This window comes from Crocodylus siamensis, chromosome 1 (assembly GCF_052110815.1).
Source record: "Crocodylus siamensis isolate JL-2025a chromosome 1, ASM5211081v1, whole genome shotgun sequence".
NCBI classification, from domain to species: domain Eukaryota; kingdom Metazoa; phylum Chordata; order Crocodylia; family Crocodylidae; genus Crocodylus; species Crocodylus siamensis.
Genome location: NC_143395.1, coordinates 296,341,237 through 296,365,520, shown reverse-complemented (window position 1 = coordinate 296,365,520; position 24,284 = coordinate 296,341,237). Strand labels below are relative to the sequence as shown.

The 24,284-nt window shown below is 46.3% G+C and overlaps 1 protein-coding gene across 2 annotated transcripts in view; it reads left to right on the top strand.

Annotated features, from left to right (window-relative positions):
• MGAT4A (alpha-1,3-mannosyl-glycoprotein 4-beta-N-acetylglucosaminyltransferase A) overlaps nt 1–24,284 on the top strand; it is a 167,217-nt gene that overhangs the window by 66,819 nt on the left and 76,114 nt on the right. Inside the window, exon 3 of one of the 2 annotated variants that reach the window (XM_090065136.1) lies at nt 22,203–22,343. In XM_090065136.1, the coding sequence (XP_089921262.1) occupies nt 22,203–22,343 (141 nt within the window). Of the gene's footprint in view, nt 1–22,202; nt 22,371–24,284 lie in introns of both variants that reach the window. The other variant, XM_090065128.1, reaches the window with a different exon arrangement.

Genomic DNA, 24,284 nt, shown 5'->3' with positions numbered 1-24,284 from the left:
CCAGGCAGCTTTGCTTATTTATATGATTTCTGCTGCTCTGGCAGGAAGTCATCTCCCACCTCTAAAACCTAGCATGCACCAGTTTCCCTTTTTCTCATCTGATGCTTCTGAGAAAGGACCTTGGAAGCCCATCCATTTGGCTTGTTTGCTGCTCATCAAACTTGCTTGTTTCTGCCCTGACAGTTGGTGTCACATGAAGGTCTTGGACTGTAGGGAGAAGCAAGTACAGTAAATGTATGAGGATAATCGCAGGAGTATGTCTCTGTCGTCACATAGGAATGAGAAGCCATGGGTATGATGGTTTGTGGTGCCAGGAACGTTAAGTATGTTTCAAGTGGGAAAGGGTCATTAACCACTGCTTAGGCACTGGCTGTGGCATAGTTTTCTATCATGAGGAACCAGGAAGAATCATGTTAAAAGGGGTCTGTACTGAGCCATGCTTAATGGCATGGTAGTGGACCTTGATGGGGCTGTGGCTAGTAAAACGAAAGACAATTAGAGGTCTTTGATAACCAGAACCTCTTTTGCCGGCTATGATCCTGAACCAGATGCCGAGGCCTCCGAGCCCAGGGAGTGGTTGACATCATTGACGTTCTGATTAGCAGCCGCATGAGATATGGTTATGATAAAAGGGCAAGTTTTCTCGATTTACTGTTGTATACACCCGTGTCTGAAAATCAGCTGTTTATGTTGCTGTTTGTGAGATTTTGCCACTGGGGACTAGTTGTAGGCAGATGCTCAACCATAATCATTGCTCTGCAAAAAGGGCAACAGCCAAGCCTTGCGGGCAGAGACCCATGCTACCAAATGCTTCTGCCTGGCTAAGGCCGGGCACCCCTCCACGATCCCTGGCAACCTTATTTGAACATCTAGTGCCCCTGCCTGCAGCCACCTGTGCATCTTGCACTCCCTCCTACTTCCCTTCAGCACATTGGACTCAACAGGCAGTTTCATGCCTCAGTTAATTTTATTATAAGTGCACCTGCAGGGTTATTAACACAGACAAAACGGGAAGAAACAGCTTTTTCCTTCACTGTTGTAAGCTCCACAGATAAACTAGTGCAAACTGCCACCAGATTATACATGTAATTGATTGCTGTCTTTTACAGCCTCATATTCAGTTTTTTTTAAAAAGATCACAATGGCTTGAATGCCAGTCACTGCAGAAAACCGGTATAGCCTGTCAGACCTGGACCTTCTCTGCTTGGGGGATAAGTTAGGCATGCTCTAGTCAAATTCTAACATTTTTGGCCTATCTCAGGTTCCCAAATATGTATCTGTCCCTTTCATTCCTGTAAAAGGACCATCCTGAGGAGTAGTACTAGTGTATATGTAGCAGGATTCCCTTGGCCATTTGCAAACAAGTATTTTGACTGGAGCTTTTTGCTGATTCAGGTTAGTGCAGGGGAAGGTTTATCCTTCAAGGTTGGGGCTGAGGAAGTGAAACAGGGCTGTTGGTCCATCTAAGTTTTGGATCATCCAAGTTTGCTGCACTTTTCCTGCACTTGTACATAGCTTGATTTACCTTCCATTTGTATTTGACCCAAGTTATTTTGCACTTATTTTAAATCCAAGTTTTGAAGACCTACCCAAGTTTTTACTGTTTGATTTTTCTTTTGTTTGCTTGTTCTCGAACAAAAGTTATGTTGAATTACAAAAGCTTTACTATTCATTTCTTCCAGAAAATACCAAAGTCAGTTGATGAATGGATTTCCAGAGCATAGGCCAGTCCATGGAAAGGAGGTGGAGTAAATGCTTCTGCACTGCTGCCGGATTCTCCACTATACAATGGACACAAATTTCATTAGATGGGGAAGGACAGATAATGTTTGTAAAGATGCATATAAAAGTTAAAGATATCCATACTCTTAGAGAGCCTGCAGGAGGTCTAGGCATACAACGTGCTAACATGAGGAGAAAAGCTTGATGGGAGCTTTTGTAGTATACCCTCCTAAAATGACCTCTGGAACAGGAAAAAATGAAAGCAGTTTTCTTGCATGAAGATTCATAGCTACAGTGAAGGTATCCCTCCACAGAGTCCCATCATCATGTAGGCATACTTGTGCAGAGCTGAGTGCAAAGTGCTTCCCAAGTGACATGTCCTTTGTAGTCTCGCTGCAGGTCAGTCAGAGTTCTGGCTGCTCAGACTAGCTGCCAGCTCCTCTGCCTTTCCTGTCCAGCCCTTGCCAAGGTCCTTACTCCTGCTGATATAGGACGCAGTAGACACTAAAAATCCTGGGCATCTACAGCCTGCCTGTTGGCTGACACTAGCTTGCAACCACCCAAAGATGCATTCATCTATTATCTAGAAGTTGCTCAGTTGATGGATGCAATTCTTTCCTGCTGTCAAGGTGCATAGTGCAAGGCTTCATATGTTGCTGCATGACATCATTACAATGCAAAGTTAAGATTGGTTGGATGTAGTAAGTATGCATTCCCAGACTGTAATGTATAGGAATGTGATTGGGTTTTCCTAAACTCTCAGTCAGTTGCCTAGGTTAATGATAACCCACCAAGGGGCATAAACACTCAAGGGGTGCATATGTCTACATCTTTCTTAAGGGTACTTCATCATTCACATAAGTACTTATGCACCAATTATGATGAGCCCAGTATACTATTATTATAATGTAACTTAACTGCCTGCCATGACAAATGTAACTACTGTAGAACTGCTGCTAGCTGAGCAGCAGACCTGCCATCAGTCCCAGCTTTGCTCACCCATAGCTCCCACATCCACTTTGCTACTTTCTCTTCTTCTGTTCCCAGTCCCCTGGGGTTTTGGGGAGTTGCAGTCCAAACTACAGTCAGCATGGTTCTGTAGGACTGCTCCCCCTGTCATCAAACTCCATTAGCTATCATTTTTGTTATGTCACTTTTCTGTAAAGTTGGATAATTAACAATGGAAACATTTTTTTCATTGATCTGTGAGTATAAGGTGAAATTGACATTCATCAATAAAAAAAATCAAATTCTGCCAAGCCTAACAGTGATGTAACTGCTCAGTTTCTGCTGGAACAGAAATGGAGCACTCATCAAACTATGCTGGTACATCTGCTCTGAAGTTCCAACCAGCTGGCTTACAGAAACATTTGCCATGAAGTCTAAATTAGGCCATGTTGCATGAAAGATCTGTAGCAGTCATCCAAGGCTGAGGAATTATTGACACGCACCATACCCATTTGTTCTGTGCCAGTTTCAAGGCAGTTTTTAGACTAATGTAGAAGTAATACCAGTCAGAAGTAGGGATAGAAATGTGTTGATTACAGATTGTAAAAGCACAGATCAGTGCTGGGACCAACATTATCTACTCAGTGCAGCAGCTATTCTATTGAATTTGGAATACCAAGATCATCCCCTGCCCTGGAACTTTAGAATATGAAAAGAAGCTATATAAGGGTAAGTAGGAGTATAAGAGTGTGGTCTGCCCCTCTATGAGGGAGTAGTCGGCAATGTTGAGACAGACCAGCTCTGGGTCATTTGAATAGGCAGGAAATATCCTGGTATCATAGAATCATAGAGAAGTAGGGCTGGAAGGGACCTCCCGAGGTCCAACCCTCTGCCTGAGGCAGGATCATCCCTGTCCAAACCAGCTTATGCACATCTGTAAGTTAATCCTTTTTAAAACTACTGTCAATCCTGACACAAAGCAAGACAACACCCTGATCCACCACAGGTAAAGCAAGGGAATCACAGCAGCCAACATCCTGCTTCTGCATGTTTCTATGCCTGAATCCAAATCATTAATAAACACATTGAACAGCACTGGGTCCAGGACAGAACCCTGTGGGACTCCACTTGAAACCTTCTGCCATTCTGACGTGGATCCATTAATAATTTCCAGGGTTCTGGGTTTTCTGTTCACCATGGAAAAACACAGATTTTCTCTTTTTAAGAAGAAACACACAAGAAACAGTGGGTTTCCCCTTCCAGGCTGGCAGAGCTCCGGTCTGCAAGGGACTAGGGGCAGGGAATGGGAGGAGGCCAATCAGGCAGGGGGTGCCATGTGCATGAGATCAGTTCCCCTAGCTCCCTCCAGGTAAGTCTGTGGGGTTGGAACCCCCACCCGGTGTGGAAAGGAGGGAGGCAGGGAGCTGGGTAGAGCTGGGGCTAGAGTCATTGCCCAGCCAAGGTGGTGTGTGGGGCTGTGGTGGGAATATGAGGCCACAAGGCCCGGTTGGGGAGTGCAGTGGGGCTGCAGGTGGCTCATCCAGGGATGGAAGCAGTCTGGCTTCCTGCCACTGCACTCACTCCCCAGGAGGCATCGGGAGCACATGCCCCCCAGATTTATGTGCAGGGCAGGGGTTGATACAGGCTGGTAGCTGAGGCTTGTGAGTCCCGGGGGACCAAGTGGGCAGGACCCAGCATAGCTGGGAAGAGTGGGATGCTGCCGTTGGGACTCCTACACTACCATGGCAGGGCGCCCCCTGCTTACCAGGCAGAAGTGAGGGGCACAACTCTGCACCACTGCGACGCAGGCAGGGGGCTCCTCACCATGTCAGTGGAGGGTTCCTGGAGGGAACACCAAGCCTCCTTGCCTCACTCTGCCCTGCCATGCCGGGTCTACCCCACTTGTCTACGGAGGGCCTCAGGGGAAGGGTAGCAAGGTGGGGAGCCCTGAGCCCACAGCCACCAGCCCACATCCACCCCCCATGGGCTCCACTTCATCCGTGCCACCCGTGGGGAAGGGGGAGCCAGGCTCTGTGCAACGCTTCAGGCACAGCAGCTTCCCCCTCCTACAGGTGGCAACTGGGGCTTGGGTGCTGCTGGGGGGGCAGGGGACTGTGGACCCTGGTCCTGTAGCCCTGGCAGCTGGTGGTGGGGCAGGGAACTTCAGGTTGTGGGGGACACCAGCAGGAGTTGGGGGCTGTGGGTTGGGGAGTCAGAGGAATTGGCAGGGCCAGGGGGCTGTGGGTTGGGAGTAAGGGGCACTTGAGGGGTGGGGGCTGTGGGTCAGGTGTGAGGGGCACCAGCAGGGATGGGGGGCTGTGGGTTGAAAGTGAGGACACCAGCATATCAGGGCTGCTCAGCACCATAAAGTTTGTGCAGTGGTGGGGAGAGGGCAGCCGGAGGTGAATGTGTGCCTTGGCAAGTGAAGGGAGCAATGGGAGCTCTGATTTTTCCATGATAAATACCCAACAATCAAATGCCAAAATTTATAGGTATTTAGAATTTGTTTTATTACAGTGATTGAGGCACTGGTAGGCTTCCAAACTGCTTTAAAATTATAAATGTATCAATAAAAATTGTGCTCAGCTGATACCTATATATAGAATGGCATTTCATTTTAATTGTGGAAAAATGCAGATTTTTGGTTTTTTAATTGGAGAATTTGTGGGGTTTCTTTCTCTCAAATATCAGAGAATTTGCAGTTTTTAAACAGAGAAAACCAGGGTCTCGGATAATTACCCTTTTTTTGCAGCCCTTGAGGCAGTTGTCTATCCACTTTATAGTAGTTTTGTCCAGCCCACATACATCTTCTGGTGATTACTTTGATAAGGTCAGTAATTACTGCTTGAATTGGCAACCAGGTTTCTCAGTTATGTGTGACTCTTGTGCCAGGCTCTAATTTTTTTTAAGTGGAATTACAATTTTTGGATGCATGGAGAATGTTTTTGGGGAGCACAGATTTGTATGCATCACAGTGTTCTTTCTCCACTACTTACTGCCCAGACTGTGAAGAAACTATTTCAGTGGGAAATGTGCATTAGATTTTTGGATACTGAAAAACTTTATGAAGCTGGATCAAAAAACACAACATCAGGATGAGTAGTTGGCTACAAATTTTGTATGATTTATTCTTTCACAGTGGAGTTATAAATTCTTTCAGCAGGCAAAAATAACTGAATTCTGTAATATAAATTCATAGTAGTAAAACTGGTAAAGCATTTTGTCAGGTCAAATTTAGCTTCAGAGCAAGCATTTTGTAAAAAGGAGCTGTTGTGAAACTGAAGCCTAAGGAAATTATTTCCATGACATAAAACACATATTTCATGGAGAGAGCTTTACAAAATGATATATACCCTCTGGTACTTGCAGCCCTGTAAATTGAAAGGGAACTTAAAATCAGGGTTGATTTTGAAAGCGACTATAAACAAAATGAGCTTGACTTGTCCTTTTTAGTATCCAAACTCTGAAAAATACAATAAATAATGAGTCATTTTATAGTCTTAAAATTTTGTTATCTTTTATGCTGTTACAAATACAACATGATAATTACTATAGACAGAAATAAAATAGTATGTGTTGTGAAAGAATTTCTTTCTCAAATGTAAATTTTAACTTGAGAATATTCTCCTGAAGTACAGAATAGTAGGTTTTGTACTAGCACTTCTCATGCAAATTTTGTCAAATATAACATTAAATTGTGGTTCCTTGGTACATTAGGCTGGGAAGAAATTGATTTAAATATTTTGATTTCTATTGTGAATTTGGTGTGTGTAGTTTTATTTTTGAGGAAGATAAGTGTAAGTAAGCATTTTCTATAGATATTTCCCCCCTCCCCCTGGCATTGGTCCCCTGCTCCTCCCATGGCCTTAGGGACCTAATCCTGGGATAAATGGGCCCTGGGTGTCCTGCCCTGACTTGGGGCATGAGTTTGCAAGCGGAAAAACCACTGCATGCAAATGCCCCCCAGGTTGGGGCATGGAGGGAGTCCTTCAGCAGGGGATTTTCTTAGCACATGCTGCTGTCCCTGAGTCAGGGGCCACGTGCCAGTGAAGGCATCCTGTGGGAATTATTTCCCCTACTGTGGTGTACAAGGGGAGGGGAAGCCATCTGTACTTGCAGATGCATGCCAATAGAATGATTCCCCTGTCGTGGGTCTGCAAGTCCACTTGTACATGGCACTTTGACCCAGGTATTAGCAGCACAATAGGTGCACTGGTTTCTGGTGTGGTTTTCTTGCTGCTGCCCCCAAGTGGGGTGCCATGTGCAAGTACAAGCATATGCTTTGCAGGCACATACTGGGGGATTCCCCTGTTGCCCCTACATGGGTTCATGTCTGCAAGTGAGGGTCTCCCTGCTTGGAGGTATGTGCCCCAAATGGGGATAAGGCACCCAGGGTTCTTTTCCCCCAGAACTGGGCCCCTGAGGCCAGGGTAGTTTCTGCCTGGGGTAGTGGGAGAGTGACATCCCACAGTCTTTGGCCATAAGTGAATGGATTTCAGCTGCAAAAAGACTGCACAAATTGTTATTACCTTTGTTGGCACCACAACATTTAAACACTTGTGGCACAACAAAAGACAGTAACATCTGTTCACTTAGCTATTGTGCCGACATAAAAATGTTTATGGTGGCACAAATCCAACATCTGTTGGTAACCAGAGGTAAAATGCTCACCTCAGAGTAAGAGAGTGCATGTGAGCAGTTACTATAGGGTAGCTGATGCCCTGCTGCCTTTTACCCAACAACACCAGTAATTGGTCCATATGCAATTAGCAGGGATCTAGGTTTTCCATTTGCTGTGGAAAAATGTGGATTTTCTCATTCGAAGGAGAAAACTGTGGAAAACTGGGTTTCCTCTTGCAGGCTGGCAGCGTTCCAGCCTGCAAGGAGCACCTTAGTGCTGGGGGAACCAGGGGGAGAGCATTTGGAGGCAGGGGGCGCCATGTGCATCTGTGTGCACAGACCCACATGGCCGGCATACAGCCAGGTAGGGTGATGGGAGCAGCTCTGGCAGCTGGATACAGGCAAGTCTGGGGGGGTAGGGGGCAGGAGTTGGAGGGTCAAGGCTTGAGGACTGCCTTGGGAGATGTTGGGGGGGGGCAGGTGCCTGCTGGCACTGGGAAAAGGTATCTGGGCATTGGGGCTGTGGCGGGGCAGGGAGGAGGCACCTGCCCCTCCAGTGGGGAAGAGGGTGGAGAGACCCTTCAGGGGTGGCAGGGAGTTGCATGGTTGGGCAGGCAGCACTGGAGCCAGTGCCCAGAGGTGTGCTTTGCCCACGCTTTCTCCATAAAGCAAGTAGATACCTGCCACAATAAAGCAGCACAGATTATTACTACCTTTTTATCACAGCCACAAACTTCGGCATTTGTGGTGTGAGAGAGGGTATGGACATCCATTTGCTTTTTTCTTTGTGTTGCCATAAAACATTTTGTGAAGGCGCAAAGGTGACAAAACGTGACATACTTTACAGATAAAGTAACTTAGCGAGGAAACAGACAAAGGTGTAAAGAATATTTTAGTGTAGGGTATCTTGGGTCAAGGACATACTACATCTTGTATGCTGGAGTCTGATAAGGATTTGGATAACACCTGGACAAACAGCTGTACATTTAACTTTATTGTAAAAAATATTCTGAAATTTTCACTTATTTGAATGCAGTATTACAGAATTGATTTGGTGATGCTTTCAAGGTTGCATTGCCATTTTTTCAATAGCTAGCATGTTTTTAAACTAGAATGGTCAACTCAAGGATTTGTTGTATTACGTGGCTAGGGAGTGGGTGAGGTTGGGAACAAAAGGTTTTTTTAATGCTGGTGTTTTCCTCATTTAATTTTGCTATTTGGTACTGCTGCTAATAGTAAAGCTGTTGCAAAGGGGCATAAACAACTTTTTTGTTTTCTGTTACTTGGGACAAAAAATCTTCAGGAATAGATTTTGAGGGGGGATCAACCACTCTTTTCACTGACAGCTGAATTCATTGGTTGGGGGAGCAGGGAGAGAGAAAAGAAGGTAAATAGCAGCGATACTTACCTCCTGGGTTCCAGAGCTGTGCAAAAGCAGGGGCTCAGCCCAGACCTTGTGCTGATCAGCTGGTGAGCTCAGAGGCTAAGTACAGACAGTCAAAAAGCCAGTGGCTGAATTGATTCAGTATTTGCAGATTAGTCTAACTTGTGTAAATTGAACTGAGAAGCAAGTGAATAGACATTCACTTTTGATTCCAGAAATGTAGCCACATGCCTGAAGTAGCTCAAGCCAGAAGCTGGAGAGTGCTAGAGTACGCCTCCCAGCTACTGCCAAAGGGAAGGGAGAAGAGAAACCCTCCAAGGCTTCTCCCCAACTCCCTGTTCAAGCGGAGGGGACATGGCCAGGCCTCAGCTTGGGGCCAGCACACGGGCCGGGGGGGTGGGGCTTTAAAGCCTGCTCCCTGGCCCACATGGGACCCAAGGCCAGGTCTGTCTAGGGGCAGGCCATCCCTGCTAAGCTTATCCCCCATTCCCTATTCCTAGCCCAGGCCCCCATGCTGGGAGGGGGGGGTAGGGTGGTTTAAAACCCCTCCTAGGCCCACATGGGACTCCAGCTCTGGTCTGCCGAAGGGGGCAGTCCCTGCCAGGCTTCTTTTCCCATGCTTAAGGGTGGGGGCCAGTTCCTTCCCGCGTTTTGCCACACCCCCAAGTCAGGGGTGTGGCCATGCTTTGGCCAGAGGCTTACACACTGAGGTGGGGAGGGAGGGGGTTTAAACCTCTCCCTGGCTGCACAGGACCACAGTGCAGGTCTGTCGGAAGGGGAGGGGGGTAGCACCTGCCAGGCCTCTTCCCCCTGCTTGAGCAGGCCCCTGCCCCCTGCTTGAGACAGAAGCTGACAGGCTGAGGCGGGGAAGGAGGGAGTTTAGGGTTTTTTTCCTCCTCTTGCTACTGGATCTAGTGGGCAGGGGGTGGCCACACCCCACTCAGGGCTCGCAAGCTCAGGTGGGGAGGGAGGTAGGTTTAAATGCTTTTGCTTCCCTGCCTCAGTGTGCCATCTCCAAGGCTGGGGAGAAAAGCCTGGGAAAGGCTGCCCTCTCTTCCCCTGTAGAAGGGAGTGTGGGAGGGCAGAAGCATGGCAGGGGCTGCCTCCCCCCCCCCCCCGGCAAACCCCAGCTGGGGTTGGGAACCAGGGAGGGAAGCTTACATGTTTTATTCATTAAAAGATAAATATATTTTGGGATCTTACTATCAGCTTTATGAGGCTAGTAATTTAGCATCCGAATTCCTTCTTTAGTGTTACTAAACTATTGTAAGATTCAGCATAAGTAAAAAGAGATGTTTCAGAGACTGGAAATGAAAATATTTCCTTTCATAGCAGCAGTTGTTGATCTTTTTATAACTGTTTTCCTCAATGTCTTCTAGGTTTAATTTTTTTTCTGTGATGATGGTGGAAAATGTTGAGTTGTTATTACTTGTGACGAGAAATCAGTTCTATTTCTTGAGCTTCGATTTCAGGGAAACCTTTGAGCAATAAAAATTAAACTGTTAAAATGAGTAAAACTAACAAACAAAAAAAGATCATCGACTCCATTTTTATAATGCCCAGAACAGGGATAGTTAACCTGTGGCACGTGTGCTAGAAGGGGCACAGGCAGCCTCTGTGTGTGGCACAGGACAGATTGGGGAGGGGCAGTTAACAGTGGCAGATAGGACAGGGAGCAGAAAGCAAAGTGGAAGATTGTCCAAGAGATGGGGATTGAAGTAGTACTTGGAGAGGGTGCAAGACTAATTTGTGGCATGGCTGCTACTGCCCTAAAAGACTGCTTGATGGACTTGAACATGTTATAAAGTCTACTTTTAGCTGTTAAAGAAAGCTTGTATAATTGGTTCACTCTTTGGTGGTTTTTTTTTAGATGGTATGTTTTCAAATAGGGACTTGGCTTTTATGCAAATGAATTAAATGTTTGTTTTCCTAGATATGCTCCCTATATTTTGTTTAATATTTTGATTGGTAAATATAAGACAATTCCTCAGACATAGTTGAGGTTGATAAGCAAGATTTTTTTTAAAAAGCAGCTGCTTAAAGTTAGTCTGGTACATCTGCAGCTAGGCACCTAAGGAAGTGACTGATTTCAGGGAAACTGAAATTTTCTAACTGCATCAAAGACTTGCTGTTTAAAAATATTTTGTATGGTGACAACTATTACTGGTATTTTAAGAAATGTTTTCTCCCTTAAAAGTGTTTTTCATAAGCTTTCATTGCTGCAGGTACAAAAGCATCCTCTGCTTTCTTTGCATTGTATAACAGAAGATCACAGAAATGAAGACGCATGTTAGTTAATACTTTAAAATACTGCAAGAAGGCATAGGCAAGTTTTGGATTTTTTAAAACAATTTCTTTGGTTTCTTTCTTTTTGGAGAGGTATAATTGCTTTGCTTTACTTTACTTTGACCCTATAAAATGATGCACCGGAGATTAAACACATTTAAAAAAAACAAAAAACTATACTACATGCAAAAGTTCTGTTCTTGAAAGAAAATGCTATTTCAAGTTAATGCTTTCAAATGTTTTATATAACTTTCTGAGATGGGATATTTAACCTAAATAATATTCTTAATGTGATAAAAACATTTGCTACTCTTTTTTTGGATGAATATTTTAAATGTATAGTGTGACCTAACAAATACGTATTGGCACCTTCAAAAGAATAGTTTGAAGGAATTTGTTACAAATCTCTTTACTCCTAGATCAAATGTCTGTCTGAAGCAGCTGTGGAAGTTAACTTTGTTGGCCAATCTACTTGCATTGACCAAAAGAAAGACTCACTTGTTATGTTATGTCATTAACTTTGCAGATAGCATCAGTATATTACCTGCTTTTTTACAAACCACAAACCCAAACTATTTTCCCATAGTGTTGCAAGGGAAACAGTTATTCAGTGCTACAAATGTCATCTTTTTTCAGTGTATTCTCTCTTGTCAGTACACTGAAGGTAACTGAGACTGTATATATATGTTCTAGTGATCTGGAAGAATTCTCCTGGGTTTGTTTTCTTGGTAGAAAAACTTACTTGGAGATGCCTGAACAGATATGGCCAAGCCCTTGACATTACTAAAATCGAAGTTAGTGAATACTTTTTTATCTTATGAAGTGTACCTAGTTGCTCCTCTGTAAAATAGTATTCCTATAACTCACAGAGGTGTTGTGAAAATAAATTCATTATGTTTGTGAAGTGCTTGAGTACTACATTGATGAGCACCATAGAAATAGGGGGAAGTCATTCTGAGAAGGATACAAAGAACGCCTAGGGCCACACATTGAAGAAAGAGGAGAAAATAAACTAAATAGCTACTCATTAAGTAAGCACCATCTATTCTATATGCTGAATGAAGGAGGGAGCAAAAGGAAAAATATTACTGCAACTTGGTGTGTCTCACACACACACACCATATGGTGTCAAAGTTATGAGGCAGTCTTTAATACATGACTAATGTTGTAGTAATATCTTTCCTTTGGACCCCTGCTTCATTCAGTGGACAGAATGGATGGTGCTTATTTAATGAGTAGCTATTTAGTTTATTCTCTCCTCTTTCTTCAGTGTGTAGCCCTAGGTGCTATTCATATCCTTCTCAGAAGAAAGAATGATTTCCCCCTATTTTATGGTGCTCATCTGTGTAGTATTCAAGTACTTCACCAACATAATTTATTTTCACAACGTCTCTAAGTTATGGGAATACTATTTTACAGAGGAGGAACTAGAGGCACACTTCATAAGATGAAAAGTATTCACTAACTTTGATTTTAGTAATGTCAAGGGCTTGGTTTTTCAGAGTATATTTGGGGTGCACTAATATATTGGTCCATATCATATCGGCATTGGAAAAGGAAAATTGCCATTATTGGCAGTTGGCTTTTTTTTGGCCAGTGTGGCTGATAATGTCGCCGATAATTGCTGCGTGTATGTGTGCAGACACAGCATGCACATGGCCAGCAATGCAGCCCAGCAGCTTGGAGAGCAGCATCTGACTGGTAAGTCTGTGGGGGGAAGAGGTGTGGGAAGGCAGATCGAGACCCCATGGTGAAGGATGGAGTGGGGCTGGGGCTGAGGCTACAGCTGCCCAGTCAGGGTGGGGTGTGGTGCAGGACAAAGCCATGGGTGGAGGGTGAGGGAGGTGTGGGGGGGATGGCTCCTGCCACTGCATGCACCCCAGAGGAGCATGTGGGGGGCATATGCCTCTCTGGATTTGTGCGCAGGTTGAGGGCAAGCTGTCCACTGCAGGCTGGGAACAGGGACTGCATCTGGACTGTGCCTGGTTTGCGCTCAGGGTGAGTGGTGAATGGGCAGGTGGCAGTGGTGCTTGGTGGGCTACAGGGGGGGCTACAGCCATCCCAAAATAGGCTGCATCCCTTCAAAACCCCTCCTCCCAGTATGCCATTGCTGCCCTGTCCTGCCCCTGCCCACCCTGAGCACAGCCCTCAACCTAGCCCCCTCTCTGGGAAGAGGCCCGCAAAGCCCCTGGCCCCAGCCTTTAACAGGCAGCTACCCTCACCCTGTGCATAAATCTGGGGAGCACATGCTCCCATGCCTCCCCCAGGGATGTGTGCAGCAGCAAGAGCTTCCCCCATCCCCCCGTCCCCTGTACAAGCTGTCCATGGCTCCATCCTGCACCCTGCCCTGCCCAACTGGGCAGCACCTGCCACTGCCCCATGCCCAGCCCCATCCCCACTGCCTCCCTCACCGTGGGGCCCTTGATCTGCCCTGCCACACCCTTTCCCTCCCCTGTGCCTCTTCCCCCCCCACAGACTTACTGGCTGGATGCTACTCTTCAAGCTGCTAGGCTGCATATTGACAATGGGATTGGTATCAGCTGATATGGCTGGTTAATAATTGGCCATTGGTACTGGCCAAAAAAATCTTTACTAATGCACTCCTAGAGTATACAGTACTTAAATTTCAAAGGGCTTGAGTTGCAGCTATGAGTGTTCAGCACTTTCATAAATTGGATATCAGGGTCTTCAGTTGGTCATGAAGAACATTAAAAACACACAATTAGTGACTGCCTCTAAAAAAGCAACATTTCTTTTAAGTGATTTGCCTAGCATCACAAAGGAACTGTGAGACACAGAGGGCGGGTCCATCTGTGACGCTACATCTCCACAGCAACATGCTACAGTGCCATAATGACCATGTGCAGCTACATGTGAGCAGCAGCTATTTTGCCGTGGCAGTGCACTCCCTCATTTTAGCACACTGCTACATCAGAGTAGTGGCTAAAAATAACCATGCGCCCAGTGTACAGTGCAGTATGGGTTGCTACTGCGTCGTGCTTTAGTATATCCTTCTGGCCAATCTACCTGCATTAATCAAATACTTCCAGCCTTTTGGAAGTACTAAAGCATGATGCAATAAGCAGCATTGCTGTACGGACATGTGTAAACATGCCTGGACAGTAATAGAAGTCAGTTCCACTGAGTAGCACTTAATTGTCTTTAAACCAGGAAACCACTCTTTGTCTTCCTAGAATCTATTTCTCATTTGCTGTGCACTTGCCAACTTCTGCATTAGATGAAGCATAGAAATCAAAAACAAGTCTCCTTCACTGTAGAACCCTGAGTCAGTCCATCCTATATGCTATATCTGAAGTAAATTTCTTAAGGAAAAATAATATTTAATCATGTAATTAAAAACTGGCATGGGCACAAAGGGGACAAATGAAATTGCATGGGCAGCCTTAATTCTTGCATTTCTAAATGATTGAGGGCCAAACTTTAGAGAGATAATGTTCTTTTCATGTAATTTTATTTTTATGTGAGTAATATCCTTATTTTAAAAAACATACTAAAATAAAGGAATTCCATCATGTAGCATCAGTAATGTAACTAGGGTGGGGTGAGTGGGGCAACAGCCCTGGGTGCCACTTTAGAGGGAGTGCCAGAATTACTCCCCCTCCTTGTTCCAGGAATCTTTGCTACAGCAGCCTCATGCTGTACTACCGTAGAAGCCAAGCAGCTGTGCACTCCATAGTGTATGGGGCTGTAGCGGGGCTGCTGCAAATGGGAGACCGGATCTTTGCATACTGGCTGCACCAGCCCTGTGGTGTAGGCTCCCCATTTCTCCGCAAGATATTTTACTGGGCGCAGAACTGTGCCTCCTGTAGCAAAAATTGTGGGTAGGGGAAACATTCAGCTCAATCCCTCCCTGCATACACTATGGCTAGGGACAGAAGTTACATGTAAAATGGTTTAAACCTGTAACAGAACAGAAGTTCAGTGCACATAAACCAGTTTCAAAATGGCTGAAACTGGTTTTAAATAAACTTGGTTGGACGTAGTATCAGACTTACCTGATATGGGTCAAACCGGGTTATGCAATATCTGTCCCAGAACCCTTCCTGATTTAGGTAAAATCGGAGTCCCCCAGCATCCCAGATGCTTTGCAGCCCTGGGCAGGGCTGTGCTCTGCTCCAGAGAGCTGGGTTGGCTCTCAACTTTGTTCCCTACCTTGAGCAGGGACAGAGGCATGGCCCCTTGAGGCAAAGGGAGCAGGGAGGGGGTTTATTCCCCACCCCCACCAGGGGGGATTGTGGCCCTTTCATCCTTTTCCCCCCTCCCAAATCCAGCGGTAGGGGACGGAACATGGCCAGAGCCAGCTGGCATGGCCCCAGCCATCTACCTGCTTTGCCAGCGTCTGGGGCTGCAGGGCTGAACCTAGCTGGTTGGTGAGTGCTGCTGAGGGTGGAGGCAAAGGGGCCAACCCTGGTTGGGCTGCGGGGTCTAGGTCCTTCCCAGCAGGCTGCAGCTGTGACTGGGCCCACAGGGTCTGTGTGGCTCCCTGTGCCCAGCTGCCTGGGTAGGGCCCCACAGGGTGGTTCATGGGGCCCAGGCCCTTCCCAGCCTGCTGTAACTATGTGACAGCCTGGCCTGGCAGCACAGGCAGGGGCTGGCTGGGGAGTGGGTTTTCTGGGCTGCTCAGAGGCACTGGCAGGCCCAGAGCCCAGCAACTGCCCCCGCTGCACCCCCTACTCTATGCAACACCCAGGGCTATAGCCCCACAAAAACAGCAGGCTATTGCGGGGGAGGGAGGGCTCCTTTGATCCCCTTGTCTCCATCTGCCAAGGCCATGCTGTACCATTCTGGGTGTTGTTTGGGGTGTGGGGGGAGCTTCAGCCATGTGGCTTCTAGCCTGCACGTGGAGCTCCAGCTCTAGCTCTTGGATGCCTTGGAAGGTGTCCAGGTGGAAGATGTTCGGGGGCTGCAACTGGAACTCCACATGCAGGGCAGAAGCTGCTGGGCTGTTGCCACCCCTGCACCCTCCACCACCTCCCGGAGTGGTACAGCAGTGGCAGGAATAGGAGGGGGAGTAATTGCTGGAGGTGAGGGGAAGCTGGCTTGGCCCAGCAGGGCTGTTTTTCTCCCCTCGCCTCCAGCTGTGGCTCTTGTCATACCATGCAGCCCTGCTCAGGGCTAAGATAGTTTCTTTCAGCTCAGCTGCTTCAACCAGCGCCAAATGGGGCTATGTGTTGTAGCAGGTGCTGGAGGTGAGGGGAGAAAAACAGCCCTGCTGGGCCAAGCCAGCTTTCCCTCGCCTCCAACGGTTACTCCTCCTCCCATTCCTGCCACTGCTGTGCCATTCTGGGAGGTAGTGGAGTGAGAGGGCTCGAAATTCAGCCCAGCAGCTTCTTTCCAACATGTGGAGCTCTGGCTACAGCCACTGGACACCTTCTGTCTTTCAAGGCATTCGGGAGCTGGAGATCCACATGCGGGGCAGAAGCTGCACAGCTGAAACTTCCTGGCCCCCCACCAGCCTGCTGTTGGCTGTGGGGCTGCATCACAGGGTGCTGCACAAAGCAGGGGACACAGCAGTGGCAGCTCCCAAGTTTCATAGCCCACCAGTGCCTCCAAGCTGGCCTGGGAACCCTGCTCTGCAGCCAGCCCCCACCTGTGACTGGCTGGGGCTCCATGACAGTCCTGCCTTGCTTGGGCATGGGGAGCAGGGAACAGTCTGGCCATGCAACCCCCATGGCCCCAGCCTGGGCTGCTCCTCTGCCTCTGCTCTCAGCAATACCCACAAGCTGGTTGGTCTCAGCCCTGTAGCCCCAGCTGCAGCCCCAGCCCCAGTCCTTGGCAGATAGCAGGGCCATGCTGGTGGCTCTGTCCAGGCCCTCTGCCACCCAAGCAAGAGCAGGAGGGGAAGCTGGGCAGACCCCATGGTCCCATGCCCAGAGATAGGGGAGTTTATTCCCCACCCTCTGCCCCCCTTTGGCCTGAGGTACTGCCCAGACCTGTCTGGCCTTGAGGACAAACCTGGCAAGGGCTACCCCCCCCCCCTCCCTCCAGGTACATCCTGGCTGGGGTCCTTGCAGGCCAGGATAGGGCTTTAAACCCCTCCACAATCATACTTGGCTCCTGGGGTCCTGGCCACACACCTCAGGTCAGCTTTCTTCCAGCCTTTTAGCTGCTGCAAAGGGAAGGGAGGGCTGCTCTAGCGCCCCCTGGCTTGTAGCTTGAGCTACTGCAGGCTTGCGCCTGCATTTCCAGAATTAAACATGGATGCCTGCGCACTTGTAAATCAGTTTGCAGGTAGACTAACCTGCAAAGATTGATCAATTTGAGCTCTGGCTTTTTAAATGCCTGTCCCTAGCCTATGTGACACAGGTTTGCCAAGCTTCTGTGGCTGGGCAGCACATGGCTATGCCTACTAGCAAAGGCTCCTGGTGGGGCAAGGGCATTCTGGTGTTCCCTGCTGAGCCTGCTTTTTTTCCACACACTGTGTTGCCTTCTTCCCTGCCAGCCTGTGATCTTAATTTCATGCCCTACCAATCTACAGCTTCCTTTCCCTATAGCCTGGTATTACATCTCATACCCATCATTATTAAATTTGGGAAACTTCCTCTTCCAAGTTGTCTGACTCAGCAGTGATCTTTGAGGCTAGGGACAGACATTACACATAAACTAGCTTGTGATCAGAAACTGCCTTTAAACCTGTACCAGTGCACATAAACCAGTTTGAAAATGGCTGAAACTGGTTTGAGATAAACCTGGTTGACTATAGTATCAGACTTAACCGATTTGGGTTAAACCGGTTCATTCAGTGTCTGTCCCAGACTCCTTCCTGGTTTAACTTACACCATGCTTTGCAGCCCTGGCCAGGGCTGTCTGCTCCACAGCAGAACTGGCCCCATCCCTCTGCTCCCTGGCTGAAGCTCTGGAAAAGACAGCAGAGACATCAGTATCTGCCTGGATTCCCCCCTCCCCTCTCCCAGAGCAGGGACCATAGCCAGCATGTGGTATGCTAGCTAATGCTGAGAGGTGTCCATGTAAGGCACGCAGGACAAAGGCAGACAGGACAGTGTCCGCTTAGGGTTTTTTGGAGCTAATCAACAGGTAGCTGGTAATGTCCCTCTATTCCTTCTTTGGAAAAAGCTATTCAAGAAGAGCTTGAGCTAACAAGAGAGGCTTTTGTTTTCTTTTGATGGGGTGCTAAATGGTATCAACTCCCTGTGTAACTCCCTGTTGTATAACTAAATGCTGTTATCAACTCCCTGCTGGCTCCCTTGCTGGTGAGGAGCAGGGAGTGTTGTGGGGGGGGGGGGGTGCTCCTTAATCAGAGAGTCCTGCTGGGCCCTGGCCACACCTCCCCTCAGCTCAGCACTAGGGAAGGGAAGGGAAGGAAGGGCTGTTATAGTGCCCCCCCAGCTTCTAGCTTGACCCACTGCAGGCATGTGCCTTTATTTCTTCAGTCCAGAGTGGGGCTAAGGACAGACATTACACACTAAATGATCAGAAACTGGTTTAACCTGTAACAGAACAGATGTTCAGTGCACATAAACCAGTTTGAAAATGGCTGAAACCAGTTTGAGATGAACCTGGTTGAATGTGGTATCAGACTTAACTGATTTGGGCATGGGTCAAACCAGTTTATGCAATGTCTGTCCCAGATCTCTTCCTAATTTAAGTTAAATCAGAGTCCCCCAGAATCCCAGATGCTTTGCAACACTGGGTGGGGCTCTGATCTCTGCTCCAGCCTAGCAAGGCTGGCCTTTCCCCTCTGCTTCCTGGCTGCAGCTCCAGCAGAGAATGCAGGTACAGCAGCATCTGCCTGGCTTCCTCCTGCCCCCCACTCCCTGCTCAAGCAGGGATTCCCCCCTCCCCTCTGCCTTACACAGACACCTCTCAGCATTAGCTAGCATACCACATGCTGGCTACTGTCCATGCTGTGGGAGACTGGATGAAGGCAGACAAGACAGTGTTGGCTTAGGGCTTTTTGGAGCTAATCAACAGGTAGCTGGTAATGTCCCTCTGTTCCTTCCTTGGAAAAAGTTGTTTAAGAAGAGCTTGAACTAATGAGAGAGGCTTTTGTTTTGCTGATGGGTGGATAAATGCTGTGCAGCTCTCTGCTGTGTAATTCAGGGCTCTGTTATCAACAGCAAGGTGGGAAAAGGATCCTAGTCAGAGTGTCCTGCTGGGGCCTGGTCATTTCCCATCCCCCCAGCTCAGCACTTCGGACAGAAAAGGAGGGCTGCTCTAGTCCCCCTCCAGCTTCTAGCCTGAGCCACTGCAGGCATGTGCCTGCATTTCTTCAGTCCAGAGGGGATGTCTGTACAGTTACAAACTGATTCACCTAGGCACGTTAGACTACCCTGCAAAGATTGAATCAATTCAGGCTCAGGCTTTTTGAATGTCTGTCCCAGCCTGAGAGCACAGGAGAGATAGGCTCCCTTCTGTGAGCTCAGATGCCCCAGGCTTGCCCAGCATGCAGCGTCTATTGTGTTGCAGTTCCAGGGAAAGCACAGCATGCTCTATTCATGGTGGGACAAGAATCTTTGGGGATATTAGTTGTTTAATTACTAAACTTTACTAGTAATTACTTTATTGACCATGTGTGAACTGTGTTGCTTGTTTGCTTGTTAGTTTTCAAAGGCTTGTAACTTGGCCAGATTTCATAGGGACAACAAAAATATATGTTGACACAAAAGTCAGTCTGGAAAACTTAAAATCCCTGTGCATGGGACATTAGAACTTTTCAAAGAAGTTGGCTGACTTTCTTTTAAATTGGGAGCAAAACCAATATAGCTTCCCTGTCCACACCCCGCTTTTTTTGGGTTTTTTTGTTTTTTCCCCCGAACAATGGCTCAACGGTTTTTACCATCATTTGCTTCCCTGAGTGCACTGCCCCCCTATGAAAAAAATAATTCAACTTGACATGGGCATCGATTATGGAAATTAAATGTTTTGTTCATGGTTTTTAGAATTTGGCACAATGCTCAATAACATTTACGATTCTTTCAGATAACCCAGATTGGACAGATTGGTAAAAGTCCTGTGCAGAGCAACAAAAATAATTTAGGGCCTGCAAAGTAAGACTTGGGTGGAAAAGCTATTTTAGGTTATTTTATTTGGAGAAGAAAAACTGAGGGAGGATTTGATAACAACCTTCAAATACTTGAAGGGTGATTTATAGAGACGATGGAGGTGGGCTTTTCTCTGTGGCTGTAGATGACAGTACTAGCAGCAATGACCTCAAGATACATCAAGGGAAATTTAGGCTGGAGATTAGGATGAACTTTCTAGCTGTGGATGTGGTCAGGCATTGGAACAAGCAACCTAGAGAAATCGTGGAATCGCCATTCTTGGATATTTTTAAGAGCATGTTGGACAGACATTTGGCTGGGATGGTGTAGTCAGGGGCATCCCGCCTTGGGCATGGGGCTGGACTAGATGACCTCATAAAGTCCCTTCTAGCCCACTTTCCTGTGACCCTATGAACACTAGTAATTTTAGTGTTATTGATGGTTATAGTTCCAAACCATCTTTTTTTTTTTTTTTCCCCCGGTTAGCACTGCAGCTGACAAATAAAAATATTCATTAAGACTCAGGCAATTTTTCAGGCTGTTTTGGTAAGCAACAAATCATGTTCCCAGTAGCTCACTGAAGCAACAAATCATGTTCCCAGTAGCTATCTGGCTTCACCTGATGGAAAATACTGTGCGCCGGCATCTGAATTCTGTGTTTGCTGTCAGAAAGCAATAAACCATTTTATTTTAACAAAACAAGTTGCTACAACTGGTATTTTTAGGAGATGATTTATGACGTATGTTTTCTTTTGTAATTTCTAAAAATAGGGCATTTATCTATGTGTTCAAAATATTAAATGGGCAATACATATAAACTACAGAGAGAAAAAAAAATGGGAAGAAGTAAAGTATAATTAATCTTAAGAAAATAATGGAAGGATGAGCATGATATAGATAAGAAGGAATTATATACGTTAGTCTTCTGGCAAGAGAAAGAAGTATGCATTTAGTATGCCCTAACCACTAAGCTGGAAAATGAGGCTCACACTTTGTTTGGCCTGTGTATCTTTAATTCGTTTATGCAAAGAATAGAATAGTTTCAAGTGGATATACTGAGAGCACCTCTGCCTAAGAACAGCTTGTAGCTTGATAATCAGGGATCCTGGTTTTCTCTATTAAAAAAATCCCCAATTTTCGGTTTTAAAACTGTGTGTGTGTGTGTGCGCGCACGTGCGTGCGTGTGCATGTTAGTGGTGTTTCATTTTAATTGTGGAAGAATATGGGACCTACGGGACCTGAGCCTGTTCAGCCTCCAAAAGAGAAGGCTGAGGGAGGATCTCGTGGCCTGTTATAAATTAGTCAGGGGGGATCAGCGGGCACTGGGGGAGTCACTGTTCCCCCGAGCACTGCCAGGAGTGACGAGGAATAACGGTCACAAGCTGGCAGAGGGCAGGTTTAGGCTAGATATCAGGAAGCACTACTTCACGGTCAGGGCGGCTAGGGCCTGGAACCAACTTCCAAGAGAGGTGGTCCTGGCTCCTACCCTAGAGGTTTTTAAGAGGAGGTTGGATGAACATCTTGCTGGGGTCGTTTGACCCCAGTACTCTTTCCTGCCATGGCAGGGGGTCGGACTAGATGATCTACTCAGGTCCCTTCGGACCCTAGAACCTATGAAACTATGAATGTGGATTTTGGGTTACTGTTTTTAAACCAAAAATTGGGGATTTTTTTTAAATCGGAGAAATCCAGGATCCCTGCTGATGATAAAGCCAGTCTCCTGGGAGGTGGGGGGAAATTGAACTCCTGTTTTCAACACTGACATTTTAACCACTAACCCGTTCGTTTAAAGGGGAGTGCAAATACAAGGCTTCTTCAAGGAGTGATCCCTACTTTGACTTTGGGGAGAAAAATAATAAAGGTTCTTGGTATCTACTCTAGAAGATGGCTCAGGGCTGCAGAGGGAGATGCCTTCCCTTTATAGCAGACTTAAGTCCTTTAACCCACTGTGAAGAGGGGTATTTAAGGCATATCCATGTCCTCACCCTTTCCATTTGGTTATTTCATTCAGTGTACTCACTGGTTTGGATCACATTCTGAAGTTATACATTGTCTCCCTTTGCATCCCATAGAGAACTGAGCTGTCTGACTCAAAACTGTGAGTTCTCCTGTGTAGAGTTTAACACTGGATTATATGATATTGTGACATATGTGTCTTGTTAGGGATCTAGTCCTAAATGTTTTCCAAAGTAAGTAACCAGATTTTTTTTCCTTTCTAGAAAAGTTGATTGCTTACCAACGGGAATTCCATGCTTTGAAAGAACGCCTTCGCATAGCTGAGCACAGAACTTTGCAGCGCTCCTCTGAGTTAAATGCCATCTTGGAGCAGTTCAAGCGTGCAGTAGCAGAAACAAATGGAAGTAAGGATGCATTAAGCAATTTTTCAGGTACAGGCCTGGGTTTAGATTCATTTTAATTTAATATTGTACACTTCTGGATTACTGATTGCTATTTTATTTCCATACTAATGAAAAGGCTAGAAAACAAAGAATACTTTAATATTAGATGCTTAGGAACCATCTAACTGCACACAGCTAGTCTAAGTAACATGGTCCTGCCTGATATTCTCCCCTTGACAATTCTTACTGGTGGTTGATGCATCAAGTATGTACAGTAATATTTTAAATTAAATTGTAATTTCCTTAAGAAACCGTGTGATTGTTCAGCCACTGGCAGGAAAGAAAACCCATCTGTAAATGTTTCTTACTTTGTCAAAACTAATATTTAAAAATTAAACACAATTACATCCTTCTTGCTCATTTGTATCAAAATGTGATGCTAATCTGAAAATGTTAGAACAGATATATATTGGGCTATAGCTACCAGTCACCTTACTAGTAGATCTTTCCATTGATATTTTACTCTAAGCTTTTTGACTTCTGTGTAAAAAGTCAACTTTTCCAGAAATAAGTTTCTTTCCTGACTGATCTGAATGTATTGCTTTTAAAAATAGTAATCCCCGATTTGTTGCATTTTTGAGACAGTACATCCCAACATTTTATTCACCTAGATGACAGATCTACTGTCATTTCTTAGTAGTGCTTTCAGATGCTGAAAACCTTTAATAAAAGTAGTCTCTTTTTAAAGAAAAGTCAGCCTAATAAATGTTGTATGTCAGGGACTGGCAACCTTGTGCCAGCATGAGCTGCCCCTTGCAACTGGGTCCCCCACTCTCATCTGCAAGTCTTGGCCTCCCGGAGCAGCTTGTGCTTACTCTTGTTGCTGAGCCTCAACTCCTTTGTTGCAAGGGTAAGTGCAGGTGTAGCAGAGCAGTAGGCTCTGCAACATAGGGGAGGGGAAAGGCGGGGAAACATGATACAGCTTTGTACTGTGCCAGATGAAACCTTTGTGGACCAGATCAGACCTCTTTGCAGGCTGGATCTAGTCTATGGGATGTAAGTTGCCAACCCCTATTTTAAGTCATCTGTTTTGGAACTAATAAAGAACTGTCCTTCAGTACTTTAGTGGTTCACACTTCTGAATCACTGAACAGATCAGGCTTCAGGAGCATTAGACATAAATGTTTTGGGTTTTTAGTGTCTTTTACCACTATTAGCCATGTTATTTTGATCTCCAGGTTGGACTACTACCATGCATTCTGCATTATATAGCATTCATAAGCTAAAGTTGATGTAGTTAGAAATGGCCCAAGCTCAAGAAGAGGTTGGACAGCCACTGGTCAAGGATGATCTAGGTGTATGTTCTATTATGGCTATTTCCCAAGATTCTGGGCTTTGCTGGCTGGTGCATGGGATACGGAGGGAATTTTCCCTGCCTCGCTGCTACAGATATGTGTGTTCTGTTTGTTTTTAAGCCTTCCTCAGAGGCATGGGCTGCAACAAAGGCTGGGGATTTTAACTGGGGTGCCTATGTTCCTCCTGGGACTTAAACCTGAAGGTACCTAACTAGAAGGTCTTGCCCCTCCACTCAGGGTCAGAACAATTGCCATATTTGGGGTCAGGAAGGAATTGTAACCAGTAGTTAGACTGGTATGGACTGTGGGAGTTTTTGCCTTGCTCTGTAGTGGGGAGTGTGACCCATCCTCCAGGGGTGACTGGTGCCTCCCAAGACTGAGGGGGCACCAGATGACTGGGGGGGGGTCCCCCAGCAGCTGATCACTGAGTGTGGAACCACCAGCAGTGAAACTGGCAAAGTTCACAAGATCTTATATTCATTTTTATTAAGTATATGTCTGTCTAAAAATTCTTAGGCACATTATAAATATCAATACATAATAATACGTTGTTTTTGGTCACTACTTTAAATCTGGAAGGAATTCAAGCTACATGACAGATTCTGCC